Here is a 15,805-nt window from a genome sequence, read left to right on the forward strand (position 1 = left end):
ATCAAATTTAGTTATTATTCAAAATTGTCTCTTTGTTGTTTAAACTGCTAAATATAACTTTAATATCATCATATTATCTGATATAGACAATCATAGATAAGATATAGAATATCTCGGAAATGATTGTCAGATTAATTAAGCATCAAAATAGTATTTAATTGCAACCGTACACTTATCTAAGTATACTAATGCTGTTATATTGTTACTTCACTAGCAATATGTTTAATAATAGTCACTTCTGCATTTACAGGAATGCAGTGTGGTTGCAAAGGCGGCACACAAACAGAGGAAAATCTCTGCATTCATTTCCATCCATCCTAAATCCCACCGTAGTTTCATCCACAGAGCAGGCTGACCTGAACTCCATAACCTGCAGTGCGGAAGACAAATCCTGCAATGCTTCGACACTTTCCAGCCTTGTGAATGGACAATTTCAGTTCTGTTTGGGTTTTTGGATGTGGTGCTCTGTAAAACCAAGGCTGCTTTGAAGACTTCTGAGGTGTCTGTTTGGTTTGGGCTGAACTGGGCAAAGATGCTAGAGTTTCCTAAAGCCTTTTTTTTTCCCATTCAGTAGGCGCCACCATGCATTGTCAGCACAAACATTCAACAACCAAAAGCTGGAAATGACAAGAAAACGACAAAGTATATCCTCTGTGCCTGTGATTTACAGTAGAAGAGCTTTGAAAATCATTGCCGGGGGGGAAATAAAGACAGACCCGGTAGAGATGAGGTGGCAACACTCATCTGTGGGGACCACCAGAAATGCATCATTTACTGTAAGCCTGCGTAAACGTTTCCTGTATGAAATATAAGGAAAAAGGTGCACCTGCAAGACAAGCTGGTGGTTGTACTCTGGTGTAAAATGAGTAAAACTGGCGTGTACGAGTGAAAAAGCAAACAAAAAACAGACAAATATCTCCTAACACTCCCGTACTGTAATAAAGCCTCATTATTACGACAGTGTGTCAGGTTACACCACAGCATGACACTTATTGAACCTTTCCAAGCAGCACTGACGGGAAAACTGCAGACAAGCCTGAAGCGTCACTGCCAGATTATCACATCAAGCTTCCTCAAATGTTTTATGTCCTATTTATTTTGTTTAGGGAGGACGATGATAAAGATCAAGGACAGTGATAAAAGAGATGGTAAAGGAGAGGAGAAATACAATTACAGATGGAAAGAGAGAATAATACAAAAAAGAAAGATTATCTGAAAATACAAGGAAGAAAAATGGCAAATAGAAAGAAGGACCAAACAAACAAAAAGAAAAATATGAACAATGGCAAACTTAGAGAAAGAAGGCAAAAGACTGAAAGATGGATGGCAAACGAGTGAAAGGAAGCAGGTAAACGGAAAGAAGAAAAGGCGGCAAATGGCATAAAGAAAGAAAAAGAATGGACAGATTGACAAATGAAAGAGTAAATGAACTACAAGAAAGTGGGCAGAAAGAAAAAAAAAAGAAAGGCAAAATTAATGAAAGAGCAGACAATCAATTAAAAGAATGGACAAACAAACAAAGAGACCAAACAAACAATAGAAAGACAAAGGAAGAAAGAACAGATGAATGGACAAAAAAAAGGACAGAGAAAAGAATGCACATCAAAAAACGGACAAGTGTAAAACGCTGACAAACAAAGGCTAACCTAAAGAAAGAGAGAACAGACAATTTAAAAAAAGAATGGACAAACGAACCAGGCAAATGAAAGAATAGACAACTGAACGAAAGAAAGAAACAAACAAACGTGAAGAAAAAAAGAAAAAGTTCACAAAGGAAATCTGAACACAAGGAAGATGTGGTTCATGTCATGCAAGCTGCTGCAAGTCGTTGGTTTGGGAAGTGAAGACTCATTGTGCCTTAACAGCTCTTTACAACATACTGTTCCTGTAAAATCTGAGCGGCGCCCAGCCTCAGGCCCAAAATAGAGGCCCAAACCCATCAGATAACACAAATCATGATGAGCGGAATAAAGGGAAGTGCACTCCACAACATACTCAAGCAACACACAGGACATTCTCATTTAAAATTCACTCAAGAACTAGAAGAGATCTGTGTGCGAAAATCATGTCAGATTTCAAAAACTTTGCTGTGGTTCATCCACTTCCTGAGATTGATGCAATCATTAGTGCTTTTTAACAGCAAGGAGATTTCAAAATGCAAAGTCTAATGCAGAAATGATCTCATGCAAAAAGAGCAATAATACAAAATTGCATCAAGTCCAAGAGTCACCTGTGTCCACCTCTTACTGGAAATCAGCTTTTGCGTTGTCATGCTTATTGTTACCAGTCAGCTTTTCCAATCAGAATAATGTTCCTAAATGCAAAACTGAACACAAAATATAAATCTAGAACCTGTCGCATATTTAAAAAACTAAAATAAAAACAAAATAAAATGCTAAAAGAACTAATTGTGAGTCCGAAATATAATGCAAGTACACTGTAAAATGTGATTTATATATTTAATATTTAAATACATATATACTATTTTGGATTATATATACATATATAATGTATCTTATTATATTAATATAATAATTAAAATAAATTAAAAGTAAATTAAACACACACACACACACACACATACAGTATATATAGTATTACTTAAAAAAATAATAATATATATATTATTTTAATATTATATACACATTTATATAAGTAAATAAAAAGTACAAAAAAGTATATATATATATATATTATATTTTCTCTGTATATAATAACTTACTATATTACTTAAAGCCAACACTGAAAAGATGACTGCAAAAAAATGCAGGCAATGATAACCCATCATTAAAAATGGCAAAATCATAGAAACCTGACAGCTGTGCGACAGATCGCAGCTCTTCAGAAGCTACAAGGAAATCATTTTCTTATCAAGGAAATAATCTGAAGGAAATAAAGTAGAGCACTAGACAAGAAACGTCTCTCCTTGGGCAATCAAACCTGAATTTCTCACCTGGCAATGTTATATTTTTCAACCCCGTAAAATGCTACAAAAGGCTCGCATTAAAGAGATTTATGTGCTCTACCTTGGGAGGAGGACGTCCCATCTGTGCATAAAACTTAGTCCAAAACTGCATGAGTGACATGGGTCCAAGTCACTATCATTCACCTCCTGGAAACAACAGATCCTTTCCATGTGCTGGAGAAAGAACCGGCAAGCTCACAGCTGCAACATTCCCAAAGCCTGACGGTGGACGGAAAAACAGCTCTCCTGCCGGCACAACAGGTACGTTTCTAGGCTGCTGAGAGACCCCTGTGCCCTTCCTAGTAAAAGAGGAGTGACAGGTATGTGCATGGAGGTTTACTCATATTGATTGTGGTTTAGTTCCTCAATGCTAAAGGTGGTTGAGAGGGGAGGGGAGCTGAGCGAGGGGGAGGGGAGGGGAGGAGCTTTCAGGAAATGATGCCTTGTTGGTAAGTGACTAGAGTTACTGGCAGTCAGGCCCTCTTTACAGTACATGGTGTAACTCAACCGCATTCGTAGTGTAAACAGTGCAGCGCTACGGTTCTCCAGAGCGCTGTGGTGGCTGCACTGGATCTGTTTAACGCTGGCAGATCATTATTTAATGATTAGGATGTTTAGTAGCTCCCAGCTGAGTGCATTTATTTCAGTCCGGGCTCAGCCTTTTTGTGTTCATCACTTATGAATGGAAACGAGTTAACCGAGTGTTTTTATGACTCTAGTCTAGTTTTAAAGGCACCTTAGATGCTAAATTAATTCAGATGCAATTGGCCGGTTTCCCAAAACGCATCAGACTGGAATAAACACCTGCCTGGGTTTCTTACCGAAACAAACGTCAGGCCATCTGAGCGGGGTCTAATCAGTTTGGAGTCCCGCGATGGCTCGTAATAGAAATCGATGTCTTGTGGAGGCACATCATGGCCGTAAGTAGCCGGTGACTGGTAGCACTGGCGACAGAACGGCGCCTTGATGTGGTGTGATTCAGTATTACGGAGATATCAGTAAACATGAGTCACTGATTATCAGCTTAAAGTATGTTTAATATCCTTCCACTGAGGGGGTGGAGTGAGAAAGATGAGCTGTTCATTTACTGAACAAGAAAGGTGCAGATTTTAATATTATGTACAGCATTAGGTAATATGAACTAACGCTGCAGAAGTTTTATACATGTAATCTCTATGTTCATGCATTAAACCGTGTTAATGTGCACACACTTCCTGTACTGTTACTAGTCACCTTTGCAGTCAGAATGATTTTCCTGAAAGCAAAATTGAATGTGAAACTCTAGAAACACATCTAGAAACTCTATAAAACTTTAATTCTAAAAGTAACAATACATGCAAATATAAAGTACACTGTAAAATTTGTTACTGAGGAAAATATTTGTATCTTTCATCATATATATATATACATACACACACACACACACACAAAATAATATTTATATATTATTTCAAGTAGATAAATAAAATAGAATAAACAAGAATGTTTTAAGTTAAATATAAAACATAAAAATGAAACTAATAAGACTGCATAATACAATGTATGTTACTAAGAACAAAATATATTAATAATGAATTTTATTATTTATAATTTGAATTATTATAAATTAAATAAAACAAATATTTTAAAATAAACAATTTTAAATATGCATAAAATGTGCAATAAAAGCATGTTATTGAAAAAAATATTCATTATTTTGTATTATATACAAAATATGTGTATGTTCATAATATATACATACAAATTTTGACAAGGTGTTTAAACCATAAAATAAATGGCAAACAACAAGACAATATCTTGAATTTGATATCTAAGACACTTTTGAATAAAATGCAGTGAGAAAGATAAACACAGACATCCTCCTTCCTTGTAATATGTGTAAGAACAATGGCTTCCAGTTAAGTCGAAGTGGAGTAGGCTAAATTAACGACTGTAGGCTTCATCTGAAATCCACTTACGACAACCTCCCACCTATAGCCATCTGAACATTTAAACGAATCCCTGCAGAGCTTTCAAACACGTCAAGTAGTTCAAGAAAAGAAAAAAAAAAAAAGGCTTTCCAAAGACCCTCCCAGAGACACAGATGATGATGCATGCACTACAAAACGTGCCCGTGACAGGAGTACGCAAATGCATGCAGGTCTGTGAGCTTTGTGGTTGGCCTGTGGTTTCACATTCTCGTGTTGTAGAGTTCAGGTTGTCTTTTCCTTTAGTTTGTGAAACATCTTACGTGCTCATCAAAGCAAATAAACCAAGAGGAATGTTTCCACTTGAGAAACAGATGAACAAATGAACACTTTAGCTCATGAAAATGCCTCCTTCCTCGTTAACAATGGTCTCTGTAGCCAATCAGAAGCGAAGTTAAGAGCTGGGCCAGAAAAAACAACTAAGAGAAATAATAATGCATTTGTATAAGAGATTCATTACCAGATTTCTTTTTTCTTCTTCGTTTTATAACTGCAGGTCCATGCATGAGCATGAAAAGAATCACAGTTTGTCTCTAATGCAATCACGGTCTCTTCAAACGCTCAGCTGGGTTCAGTAAAGCTCTGTGCTTTTGCACAGCTGCAAACTTATCAACGACATCAGGCCAGGTGCAGGAATACAGTATGTGTGACAGGTGACAATTCTCATGTGTGCAAGTAAGATTACCAGAAAGAAGCGAAGAAAAAAAAACAATTGATGTGAGAACGCTGTGTGATTAATCACACTTCCTCTGGTTTAATACAAAGAGAAAACAAAAATGTAAAACGTGTGTGTGTGTGTGTGTGTATATATATATATATATATTTTATTTTTTAAATAATAAAATAATATAATTATTATTGTTATTCTTTAATTTTTGTTAATAAAAATAAATAATATTATATTATTTTTTTAAATGTATCTATCACCATTTATCAGAATTTATAAATATAAAAAACAAATAAACAAATATTAAAAATATAAAAAGTACATTTTTATACATGTTATATAACTATTATATGTGATTACATATTATATACACATAATAAATAACACATTTATTTATCAGCTCTCTCTCTCTCTCTCTCTCTCTCTCTCTCTCTCTCTCTCACACACACACACACAAATGAAAATGTATGATATTTACAGTACTATTACTATTATTTAAAAAGAAAACCGAGAGATATTTCGACACATACAAAATTTTTTATTAAATACACAAAATAAATGCCTTCATTATCCTATATAAATTAATAGATAATATTACTATTATTATACATGATATCCTATATACACAATAAATGATAACATAATTTTTTTCATTTATTATTGTCTCTCTCTGTCACACACACAAAAATTAAAATTATGATGAATATTAAAAATAGCATTACAATGTAAATTATGATAAATATTAATATTAGTATTACTGGAAGTTAAAAAAATTTAAATAAAAAGAGATATTATATATACACATAATAAATTATGTCCTTTTTATTTATCATTATCATATATAAACAAATATTTAAATAATATTATATATTATATTAATATATTTTGATGAATAATAATAGAAATACTTGATTAAAAAAACAAAAAAGTTGTTGTGATCCGTCACTAATCAAACCTGTAAACAGAGCTATCTTAAATAGAGCACCAAGCTGTGGGTGGAAGGCTAGAAGATTTGTGGTCTGTCGTTATTTTGATTGTACGGTCGTACATCCTGTAAACAACAATTCGTGTCTAAACAAAAAGAGGAAATCCTGAGAGAGCTTCACATGATGAGGAACGACATCCTGAACAAGCTCACTGCATTGAAAACATTTACAGATTGAGTATGTGGCACTTGTTATTAGAAACGCTGTGGGGATATTAGGCTGAATTCATCTGAAGAGCATGCGTGGCTCTCTCGAAGGCTTCTCGCTCTATTAGTCATGAGCTCATGAGTTATATTTTCTTAGTGTCAGTGTGATGGAGAGTCTTCCCTAGCAGCAGCTGTGTGCCATGACTGTGATCTTCTGAAGGAAAGCATGGCATGAACCACAACAGAGGATGTCTTATTCACCATGCACCTATCTTGAGTCTGAATCACCCAGACATGTTTAAATCCGACTGTACTAGACCAACAAAAAAAAACCTGACGTCAGCAAGAGCAGATGGAAGATTTGATTTGACACAAATTTAATGTGCTTTCTATTTGACCATAGCATCTCTGTAACTAAACATGCTAAATCATTACATTTGGGATTTTGGATTTGGATTTAATTCCCAGAGTCTACTTGTTTTTTCAGAATGTTAAAATTATTTCATAAAACAATAAATAATTTCAACAACTCATTTGCATCATCAATAAGTGTCATTTTTAATGTTTGAACACTAAATGCTTTCTGAATCAGGCTTTGAGAAGCATGTAAGATCCATTTATAGGATGACAAAATATTTTGAATATTGGAAATAAGCAGGAAAATTTAATTTAACATGAATAGATGAAAATATTGAATTATAAAAATACAATCCAAATTCATTTTCAAAATATTATTGCAATTATTATACAACTTGTATAATAATTACATAATATTTGCGAGGATATGTCTATGTATACACACAACTTAAAAAATATATTAATTTAATATTTAATATAATATATTTGTCAACTTTTGTCTAACATTCAATAAATATCATGAATACTGAAAATAAAAAAGGCAAAAAAAACAAAATAAATTTTTTTTTTTCTTTATCATTAGGGATGCATCGACCCGATACTCTGTATCGTTATCGGCTCCGATATCTGCATTTTCTAAGGATCAGGTATCGGTCAGACTAGACTGATCCAAATCCAATTCTGTTATTGTTGAGCCCCACCAAAGGCACAAAAATATTATTAAGCACTAAAACGTTTTTGAGAACATATTTCAAGTGTTTTGAAGCCGTTCCGTAGATTAATATTGAAGTAATTAAATTCAAGTTCACATAAACTCTTGTTTCCACTGCGGTTGTCTGTCATCCTCCATTCAGTGTTCAAACGGCGTGTCCCGTTCGGTTACTACAGTCAAAATGATGAAACTCTCTTCAAGAGCACAAAGTAACTGAGGTTTAAAACTGTTCAAAGAAAAGGCTAAATAAACTAATGCACAGATTTAATACAATATGTATCAATTTCTCTTCCCTTTGTATTAGTGATGTCCGGTTCATGAATGAATCGTTCGATTTAACCGTTTCTTCTTAGTGAACCGGTTGAACCAGTTCATCAAATCGGACTGAATCGTTTGAAACGGTTTACGTCTCCAGTAGGATTTAATCCACAAATTATTTAAGTTATTTACTTTTTTAACGTGGCTAACACTCCCTCAGAGCCGAAATAAACCAATATCCCGGAGTAATTAATGTACTCAAACAGTTCACTGACTGAACTGCTGTGAAGAGAGAACTGAAGATGAACATTTAATATTTATGTGAAACAAATGTAATATTTAATATAATATATTTGCCAGCTTTTGTCTAACATTCAATAAATATCATGAATACTGAAAATAAAAAAAACCTCTATAAAAAAAAAAATCTTTATCATTAGGGATGCATCGATCCGATACTCTATCATTATCGGCTCCGATATCTGCATTTTCTGAGGATCAGGTATCGGTCAGACGAGACTGATCCAAATCCGATAGTGTGCGTTTACTAGCCTATTCTGTTATTGTACAAGTATTGTGAACCCGTGATTTTTCTAGAATTTTGAGTATCTTTCACTGCTGAATTATCCACTTAGTTTATAATAGCATTTTTGTCATAGATTATGATTATATATTTTTTCACTTGTTATTTTTCATTAAAATGAAGTTGTGTATATGTAGTAGATTGTGATTAACACAAAAGAGTGGTGATCAGGTCAACACAGAGAAGTATAGAAATTCTACATTGATAAAAAAAAAAAGAAACTGTGCTGGTATCGGATTGGATCGGTATCGGCAGATGCTCAGAATTTTCGGTATCGGATCAGTTCTGAAAAAATGGTATCACTGCTTCCCTGTTTATCATCCAGTCTGAATACTTCATTTAAAGTGTTTTTCTCTTTTGTATGCTTCCTATCAACCCACACTCCTAAACAGGTTCCTTTATTTAGCTTTATTTTTGTATTTTCCCCCATTCAACCCATTGAGACTGAAATGGGTTTATCTATTTAGGTAATGTTCCTGTTACAAACACTAAAGTAAACTTAGCTACAGCGAGGCGGGAACTGAAACCAGTGCTTGAGTGATTTTGTTTCAGTGTCAGAGCGTGTGGTGATTAAAGTGCTACAGCACTGCCTGGAGCCAGAGAATTTGTCGCTGGTGTCTGACTCCTACACAATGAACATGGCAGAGAGCCGCAGTGCATGAAATGAGCAGCTCCTGCTGTTATGCAAGGGTCAGAAGGGTGGATCCAAATTTATTCCCCATTATTTTCCACTTATAGGTGCGGGACGCAGGTCTAAACATGATGGGGAAAAGGTGTGACAACACCGATCAGTCTGTTTTGGTATTCTTTTTACCATCTGCCCTGCTTGGGAGGCACCTTTTCATAAAAAACAATTATTTGTTCTGTAGAAATGTGAGTGGAAGCATTTCAATGGCAGTGGGACAATGGCAAATGGGAAAAATATTCAGAAAACCTGTTTTATATTTAGAATGATTTTTACATAAAGTGTTTTTTTTTTGCTGAAAGCAGTCTTTGAGGTTTATGTTTCTGCGTGTCGTCTTCAGTGGCGATCCAGTACCAAACCTAGTACCATATTGTTTATCATAAAAACTACATTTCAATGGTTTTATGAACTTAGCAGGAAATAGATTACCATGCAAATAAACCTTGCAAATGTCACAAACCATGGGGATGTTAGCAACTTGAACAAGTGACAGACAAATTTGTGCCAACTGGAGCTCAATACTAATCATAATAACTCAATACTTATCAAAAAATATTTTTTTTGCCATAATCGAGCAGCCCTACTAACAGTCCAAACTTTGACTCCGTGATAACAACCCATCCACTGCTTTACAGAACCTAAAAAAGCACTAAAAATTGCCACTCAAATCAACTCAAACTCTGATTTGCAGACCTGAAATTTCCTAAAAAGCTTCCTGAAAAAAAAGTCAACTGTAAAACTGTTAGAAAAATAACAGAAAGGAAAGATGCTACACATAATAAACTCGCCAACAACCAAGTAACTATATGTGCTTATCGATAACAAGTCTCTGTAAGATGACATCAGCCGTGAGCACAACACAAGGAGGATCAGAGCCTCCAAAATATGCCAACGTCCTGAACAGCAGTGTCTTACCGGAGGGAGGTCGTCATTCCGAGAGAGATTCAGACCAGGGAAGTCAAAGTCGTTGAGACCATTGGGAAACAAATCCGTGGGCATGTCCAATGGGCCGTTGATGAGCTGCTGCCTGAGAAATGAGACCGAAGAAATGTAAGAGCAACGTTCAGAGTTTCATGATGGATCACGAGTACAGTAAACAGACAGGCAAAAAAGGAAGAAGGAAATTCTCCTTTTCGTGTCATAAAAACAAACAGTCACGTCCTAATGACAGCAATGTGATCAATAAAATTACAGTGGGACAAAAAAAGAAAAACCACGTATATTGAAGAAACAGTAAAACGTATATTTAAAGAGACCGTACTCAAAAAGTAAGTAAATAATGATTACGTTTTCATTTTTACGGTTTAAATTTAATTCTAAAAAAGTTCAGAGATTTGTATAACTATACAAAAGTGCCTTCACTGATGGCTTACAGTCGTATGTCATTCATTCATTAAGTACCTCACGAGTCGTGCCTGTCATGTGACGCTCACTTTCAGTTCTCTTTCTTTCACTTCACTTAACTTTGTGGGAAATCACCACGATACATTTCAGGAAGCTTCACACCGAGGTGGATATTTTTATTGTGTTGCTAGTTAGGATAATACAGTTGAACTGCTTCGACAGCAAGCTGCCACTGAGCATATGTAAATATTCAAAAGAAATTGCACTAAATTCTAAAAATATAAAATAAGGCATTTACATTACCGTTCAAACAAAGGTTTGCGGTTAGTTTGGATTTATAATTTTAGCAAGTATGCATTAAATTAATGGAAAATCACAGTAAGGATATTAATAATGTTACAAAGATTTGTATTTCTGAATAAACTTCTATTCATCATTAAAAAAAATACACACAAAAATGTAATAAATGATTTCTGAAGTTTCATATAACATTTAAGACTTGAGTGGAAAATTCAGCTTAGCATCACAGAAATAAATTGTATTTTATAATATTTTCACAAAGAAAAGTCATTTTAAATTGTGATACTAAATATTAAAGTTAAGAATGTTGGATAGAATGGTGGAGCGGTTGTTTAGCAGAGAAATGATGACAGGTCTCACCACAACAATCATGTCCACTCGCACAAATGCTCCCAAATATATTTTGGGGTCGCACAGCTTACATTTCGGGAGCATATTTGACCAAAACGGTCACAATTTCGATTAATAATATTATATGGAAATAATACATGCAAGATTTTTATTAAGACTGGATTGAATGGAAACACACTACTAGTCTATGATATTTTTGTTTTATATAATTTTTTCTTTGCTCAATCGGGCTATGTGTTAAAAATTATTTCAGGTCGAAGTAGCCGTTTGTTTTTATATAAAAGCTTAATAAAAAACGAATTTGAACATGACACTATAAGAACATAAATATTTATTAATAAAGTAAATATTAAGGAAATATTACAGCTGCGTAACAGTGCATTGGTGTTCTTTAAATAAAATAGTGCATATTTAAATCTCCTCAGACTCAGAGGTTATTTGGAAATCCCCTTCTTCTGATATTGTTCCGCAGGCTTGGCACATCGATTCAGGCACATTCCATCCACACATTACCATTCACTCTGCACTAACCTCTGGAACACTGAACCCATCCCATAATGCACCGCCTCTGCCCAGTGTAATCTCATCCCTCTTAGAAAAACCACTTGTATATGAAGCGAACGGTTCAGGAAAATGGACTATAAAATCATTTTCAGGCTAGATAATAAATACTAATAAAGTATATTGTCTCTTGAAACAACCAGTTTTTTGTCTGAGCATTTTATTGCTTTCAGACAGAGCGTGGTGGTTAATAACACTCACAAACCAAGTCTAGACACCTTTATCTGCTGAGCGTTCAGCACTTTTTGTTCAACACATTATGACAAGTTGAATGAACTATACGCCTCTCTTTTAACGCTTGTTTTCATTGTGTTCAATTAAATATGGCACCAGAACTTTTTTTTTCCTACTGTGTTACGGGCCCAAGCCTTGGGGGTTCAGTGTTTATTGTTTGTTTTCCTTTTTTGCTGCTGATTTGGTTTGTCTTTCCTCTCAGAGGTTAAGCTTAGGAGACGAGGAGCATTGGTGTGGTGGTGTGTTGCTGACAGTCGCGTGATCACTACAGTCACTGTTCAAGCTCTGTAAAGAGCGTGACATACACTTGACGAGGAGTTTTGTGTGTATGGTTCACTGTTCTATCATCCTGACATCCAGCCAGCCGCTGACGATAAGTTGTGTTCTGTATTTGGTTGATGTCTCGTTGATCTGTATTTGTTTATTTTGATGAATTTTAGTTTGCCTAGTTTAGTTCTTTCGTTCGTGTTATTGTCTCTTATTCTGCTAGTGATGATGATACATGGTAAAGATTTGTGTCTAATAAAACGATTGATCTGTCTTTTTGGCTCGCGTGTTTGTTTATGTTACTAGAACACTTTTCAAACGAGCATTTTTGAAAATAGGGTTCGTAACAACTGTACTGGTGACGTTCCTACATGTCTGGAAGACACTATTACTGACTCAAACTGTTTTTGTGTCAGAATCAACATATATAAGACAAATTGTAAGGGGGCCAACCAGTTGGAGTGGAAAAGGAAAGACGTCCTGTACAAAATGTTGGTGCAATAATCCAAAAAAAAAAATTGGTTTTATTGAAAGGTGGAAAAATATTTACAGTGCATGAGGAAACAAAAATAAATAAAAACTGTTCCAATAAAAAAGGCAACAATGTGCTACTTTGGCTAAACCAAATGACCCAAGGGTGCATAAATGCTCAATCCACAATCAGAACAATAACTGACTTACTTTCAGCCAGCAAGCCTATATTTATTGGCTGATGCCCCTCCTTAAATTTTTTTTAATTGTGTAACAATCCAATGAAATAATCTAAACACCCAACACAACCGGACTTACACTTTCCAAACCTGTAAAACAACAATTAACAGATGAGAGTTTAACAACAAATTAAATGGCACAAAATCACCCTGTAGCCTAAGACTGGTTGCGCACTGAAGATACAGGAAGCAGGGTTGAGCCGGTCAGTACCTGGATGGGGGACCTCCTGGGAAAACTAGGTTGCGGTTGGAAGAAGTGTGTCGTAATGGCCCAGTATAGTGACCGGGACACTATGCTGTAAAAAGTGGTGTCCTTCAGATGAGACGTTAAACCAAGGTCCTTAAAAATCCAATGGCACTTCTCGTAAAGAGTAGGGGTGTATCCCCGGTGTCCTGGCCAGATTCCCCCTACTGGCCCATGTCAGTCATGGTCTCCTCATAATTCCCATTCGCTGAACTGGTTCTATCTCTCTCTCTCCTCTCCACCCATAGCTGGAGTGTGGTGAATGCACTGGCCCTGTTGTACACTGGAGGTGGGTGAGGAGAGATACCCCTCATATGATTGTATATCATACAAAGTGCTTCGGGTGTACAGCAATACACAATAAAGCACTATATAAATGTTTTCATTCATTGAAAACAACTGTTCCTAAGTTATCCCTCCACTGACATCACATCAAAATGGCAGCTTCCGCAGGAAGTGAAGTGGCTGTTGCAAGGGTTTGATGGTACAAACTTGGAAGTTTAACTGCAACAAGGTTTATGGGAAATTTGTGGGAAAATACATGCAATTATCACTTGTGTTCTAGCAATTTTTTTTTTTAAAGAAACATTCTGATTTAAGAAAAACTATAAAGAGAAACTAAAACAAAACAAAGGAGTAGCAAACTTAAGGACTAAACAAAAACTCCAGAACACATTCCGGATGTTAATAAGCCGGCAATGCCCAGTACAAGTGATAAGAGTGTGTTTGTAAGTCCAAGTTTATAGAGTCAACAGTTTAACCTGAGAGACAAATGTCATGAAAACAAGTGACGCATTCGAACATAGACTATCAATAATTAAAAGGTAGACATTCATTTCATTCAGAGTAAATCACTCACATATGCAACTAAATCTTCAATATGGGCAACTAAATAATGTCTATTGTTAGCCATTGGCTAATAAATTCTTAGATTTTACTCACCAGTGTTGTGTGCTAGAGGCTAATTATAAGTTTAACATAGATATATTTTCATTCGCTTAACACTCTGACTCATTTATTACTACTGTCATTGTTTTTGGTATTATCATTTATTATTTCATTTGGTAATATACTTATCAATTAATAGCAATTACTATCAATAATAAATAAACAATATTGTTAATTATAGTTATTATTGTATTAATAATAGTACAGTAGTATAAGTATTAATAATATTATTAATCACAAAGTCTGTAGTTATTGTCCATCTTTTTAAAGTTATTATTGGTACCAAAAATACTAATATTTTAAACATGAAATATAATAAAATAATAATAATAATAAGGTTATTTTTCTAATGTAGAAATTATTAATTATTTTTATTTGTTAATATTACATTTAATTGATGGTAATGAATAATATAATTATTAATATATAAAAGTAGTAAAAATAATATTCAGAATGATTGTATTGTTCTTAATTATTCTTTATTTTCTATTAATTATAAGTTATAATTACCACTAATTTAAAATATTATATTTATACTAATATTACAAATATTAAATATACAAATCATTTTAATAATAATAATAATAAAAATATTGAATTAATAATAATATAATTGCTTGATTTATTAAAATGTTTTCATTTTATATAATAATAAACTACTAACACTAATATATTAACTAAAATTAAGAATATAAAATAACAATAATATTGTCAAAATGAACAACATTTTTAAGGTTTGAATCATCTGTTTAGCTATGACTCATTCAAGTGGGAAAACTGGTGTCGGTTGTATTGCTGTGGAAGAATGTAATTCGAAGTATACTAATAACAGTGTAGTTGGTATTGTCCTAGTCTGTCTGCATAAATTGATGCAAAATATATATTTTTTTAAATTAATGTCAAAGCAACACTAAAGGTTTTCATGTTGTCAGCAAAGAAATTCTGTGAATGCATTGAGATTTCCACCAAGGAGTGGGTAGACAGGAAGTAGCACTGACGCTATAGCATAAACCACAATCTGTTATTCTTTCTAAAACCGAGACCCTTATTTCAGCGTTTTCGGAATTATTGACCTTTGCACACATATATCTCGTCCATATCTTTCCCTGTGCCATATTGCTACGATAAATTACTACTGTGTACTATAAATACACACAGAGGACTTCCAACAGTATCTGTAAACAAAACACCCATTGGTTCACATGACCTCTGATGCCACCTGATCACAAGACAACGTGAAATTATCAGGCGTAGCAACGAACCCTGAATGAATACACATCGTTTCAGAATGCATATATTCTTAAAGATGTTTGTTGGACATTTTGATGAAGAAAGTAACAAAAGAAGATGGTTTTAATATTAATTTCATTGTATAGACTAGAGTTTAGGAGACTAAATGATAACCAAATTTTAATTTTTGGGTGAACTATCCCTTTCAAGATTTTCTATGCCATCTTTTTTTAACACAAAAGCAGCTGAGTCAGTCATTTGCAAAACAAAGCAGATGCTTAGGAAAAATC

At 34.3% G+C, this 15,805-nt stretch overlaps 1 protein-coding gene across 3 annotated transcripts in view; it reads right to left on the bottom strand.

The window, feature by feature from the left end:
- LOC113064886 (protein strawberry notch homolog 2-like) overlaps positions 1-15,805 on the bottom strand; it is a 46,488-nt gene that overhangs the window by 17,250 nt on the left and 13,433 nt on the right. For 2 of the 3 annotated variants that reach the window (XM_026235877.1, XM_026235878.1), the window contains one exon: positions 10,242-10,353. In XM_026235877.1, coding sequence (XP_026091662.1) covers positions 10,242-10,353 — 112 coding nt within the window. Of the gene's footprint in view, positions 1-3,026; positions 3,893-10,241; positions 10,354-15,805 lie in introns of those variants that run through there. The other variant, XM_026235879.1, reaches the window with a different exon arrangement.

Source organism: Carassius auratus, chromosome 47, assembly GCF_003368295.1.
Source record: "Carassius auratus strain Wakin chromosome 47, ASM336829v1, whole genome shotgun sequence".
Lineage (NCBI taxonomy): Eukaryota > Metazoa > Chordata > Actinopteri > Cypriniformes > Cyprinidae > Carassius > Carassius auratus.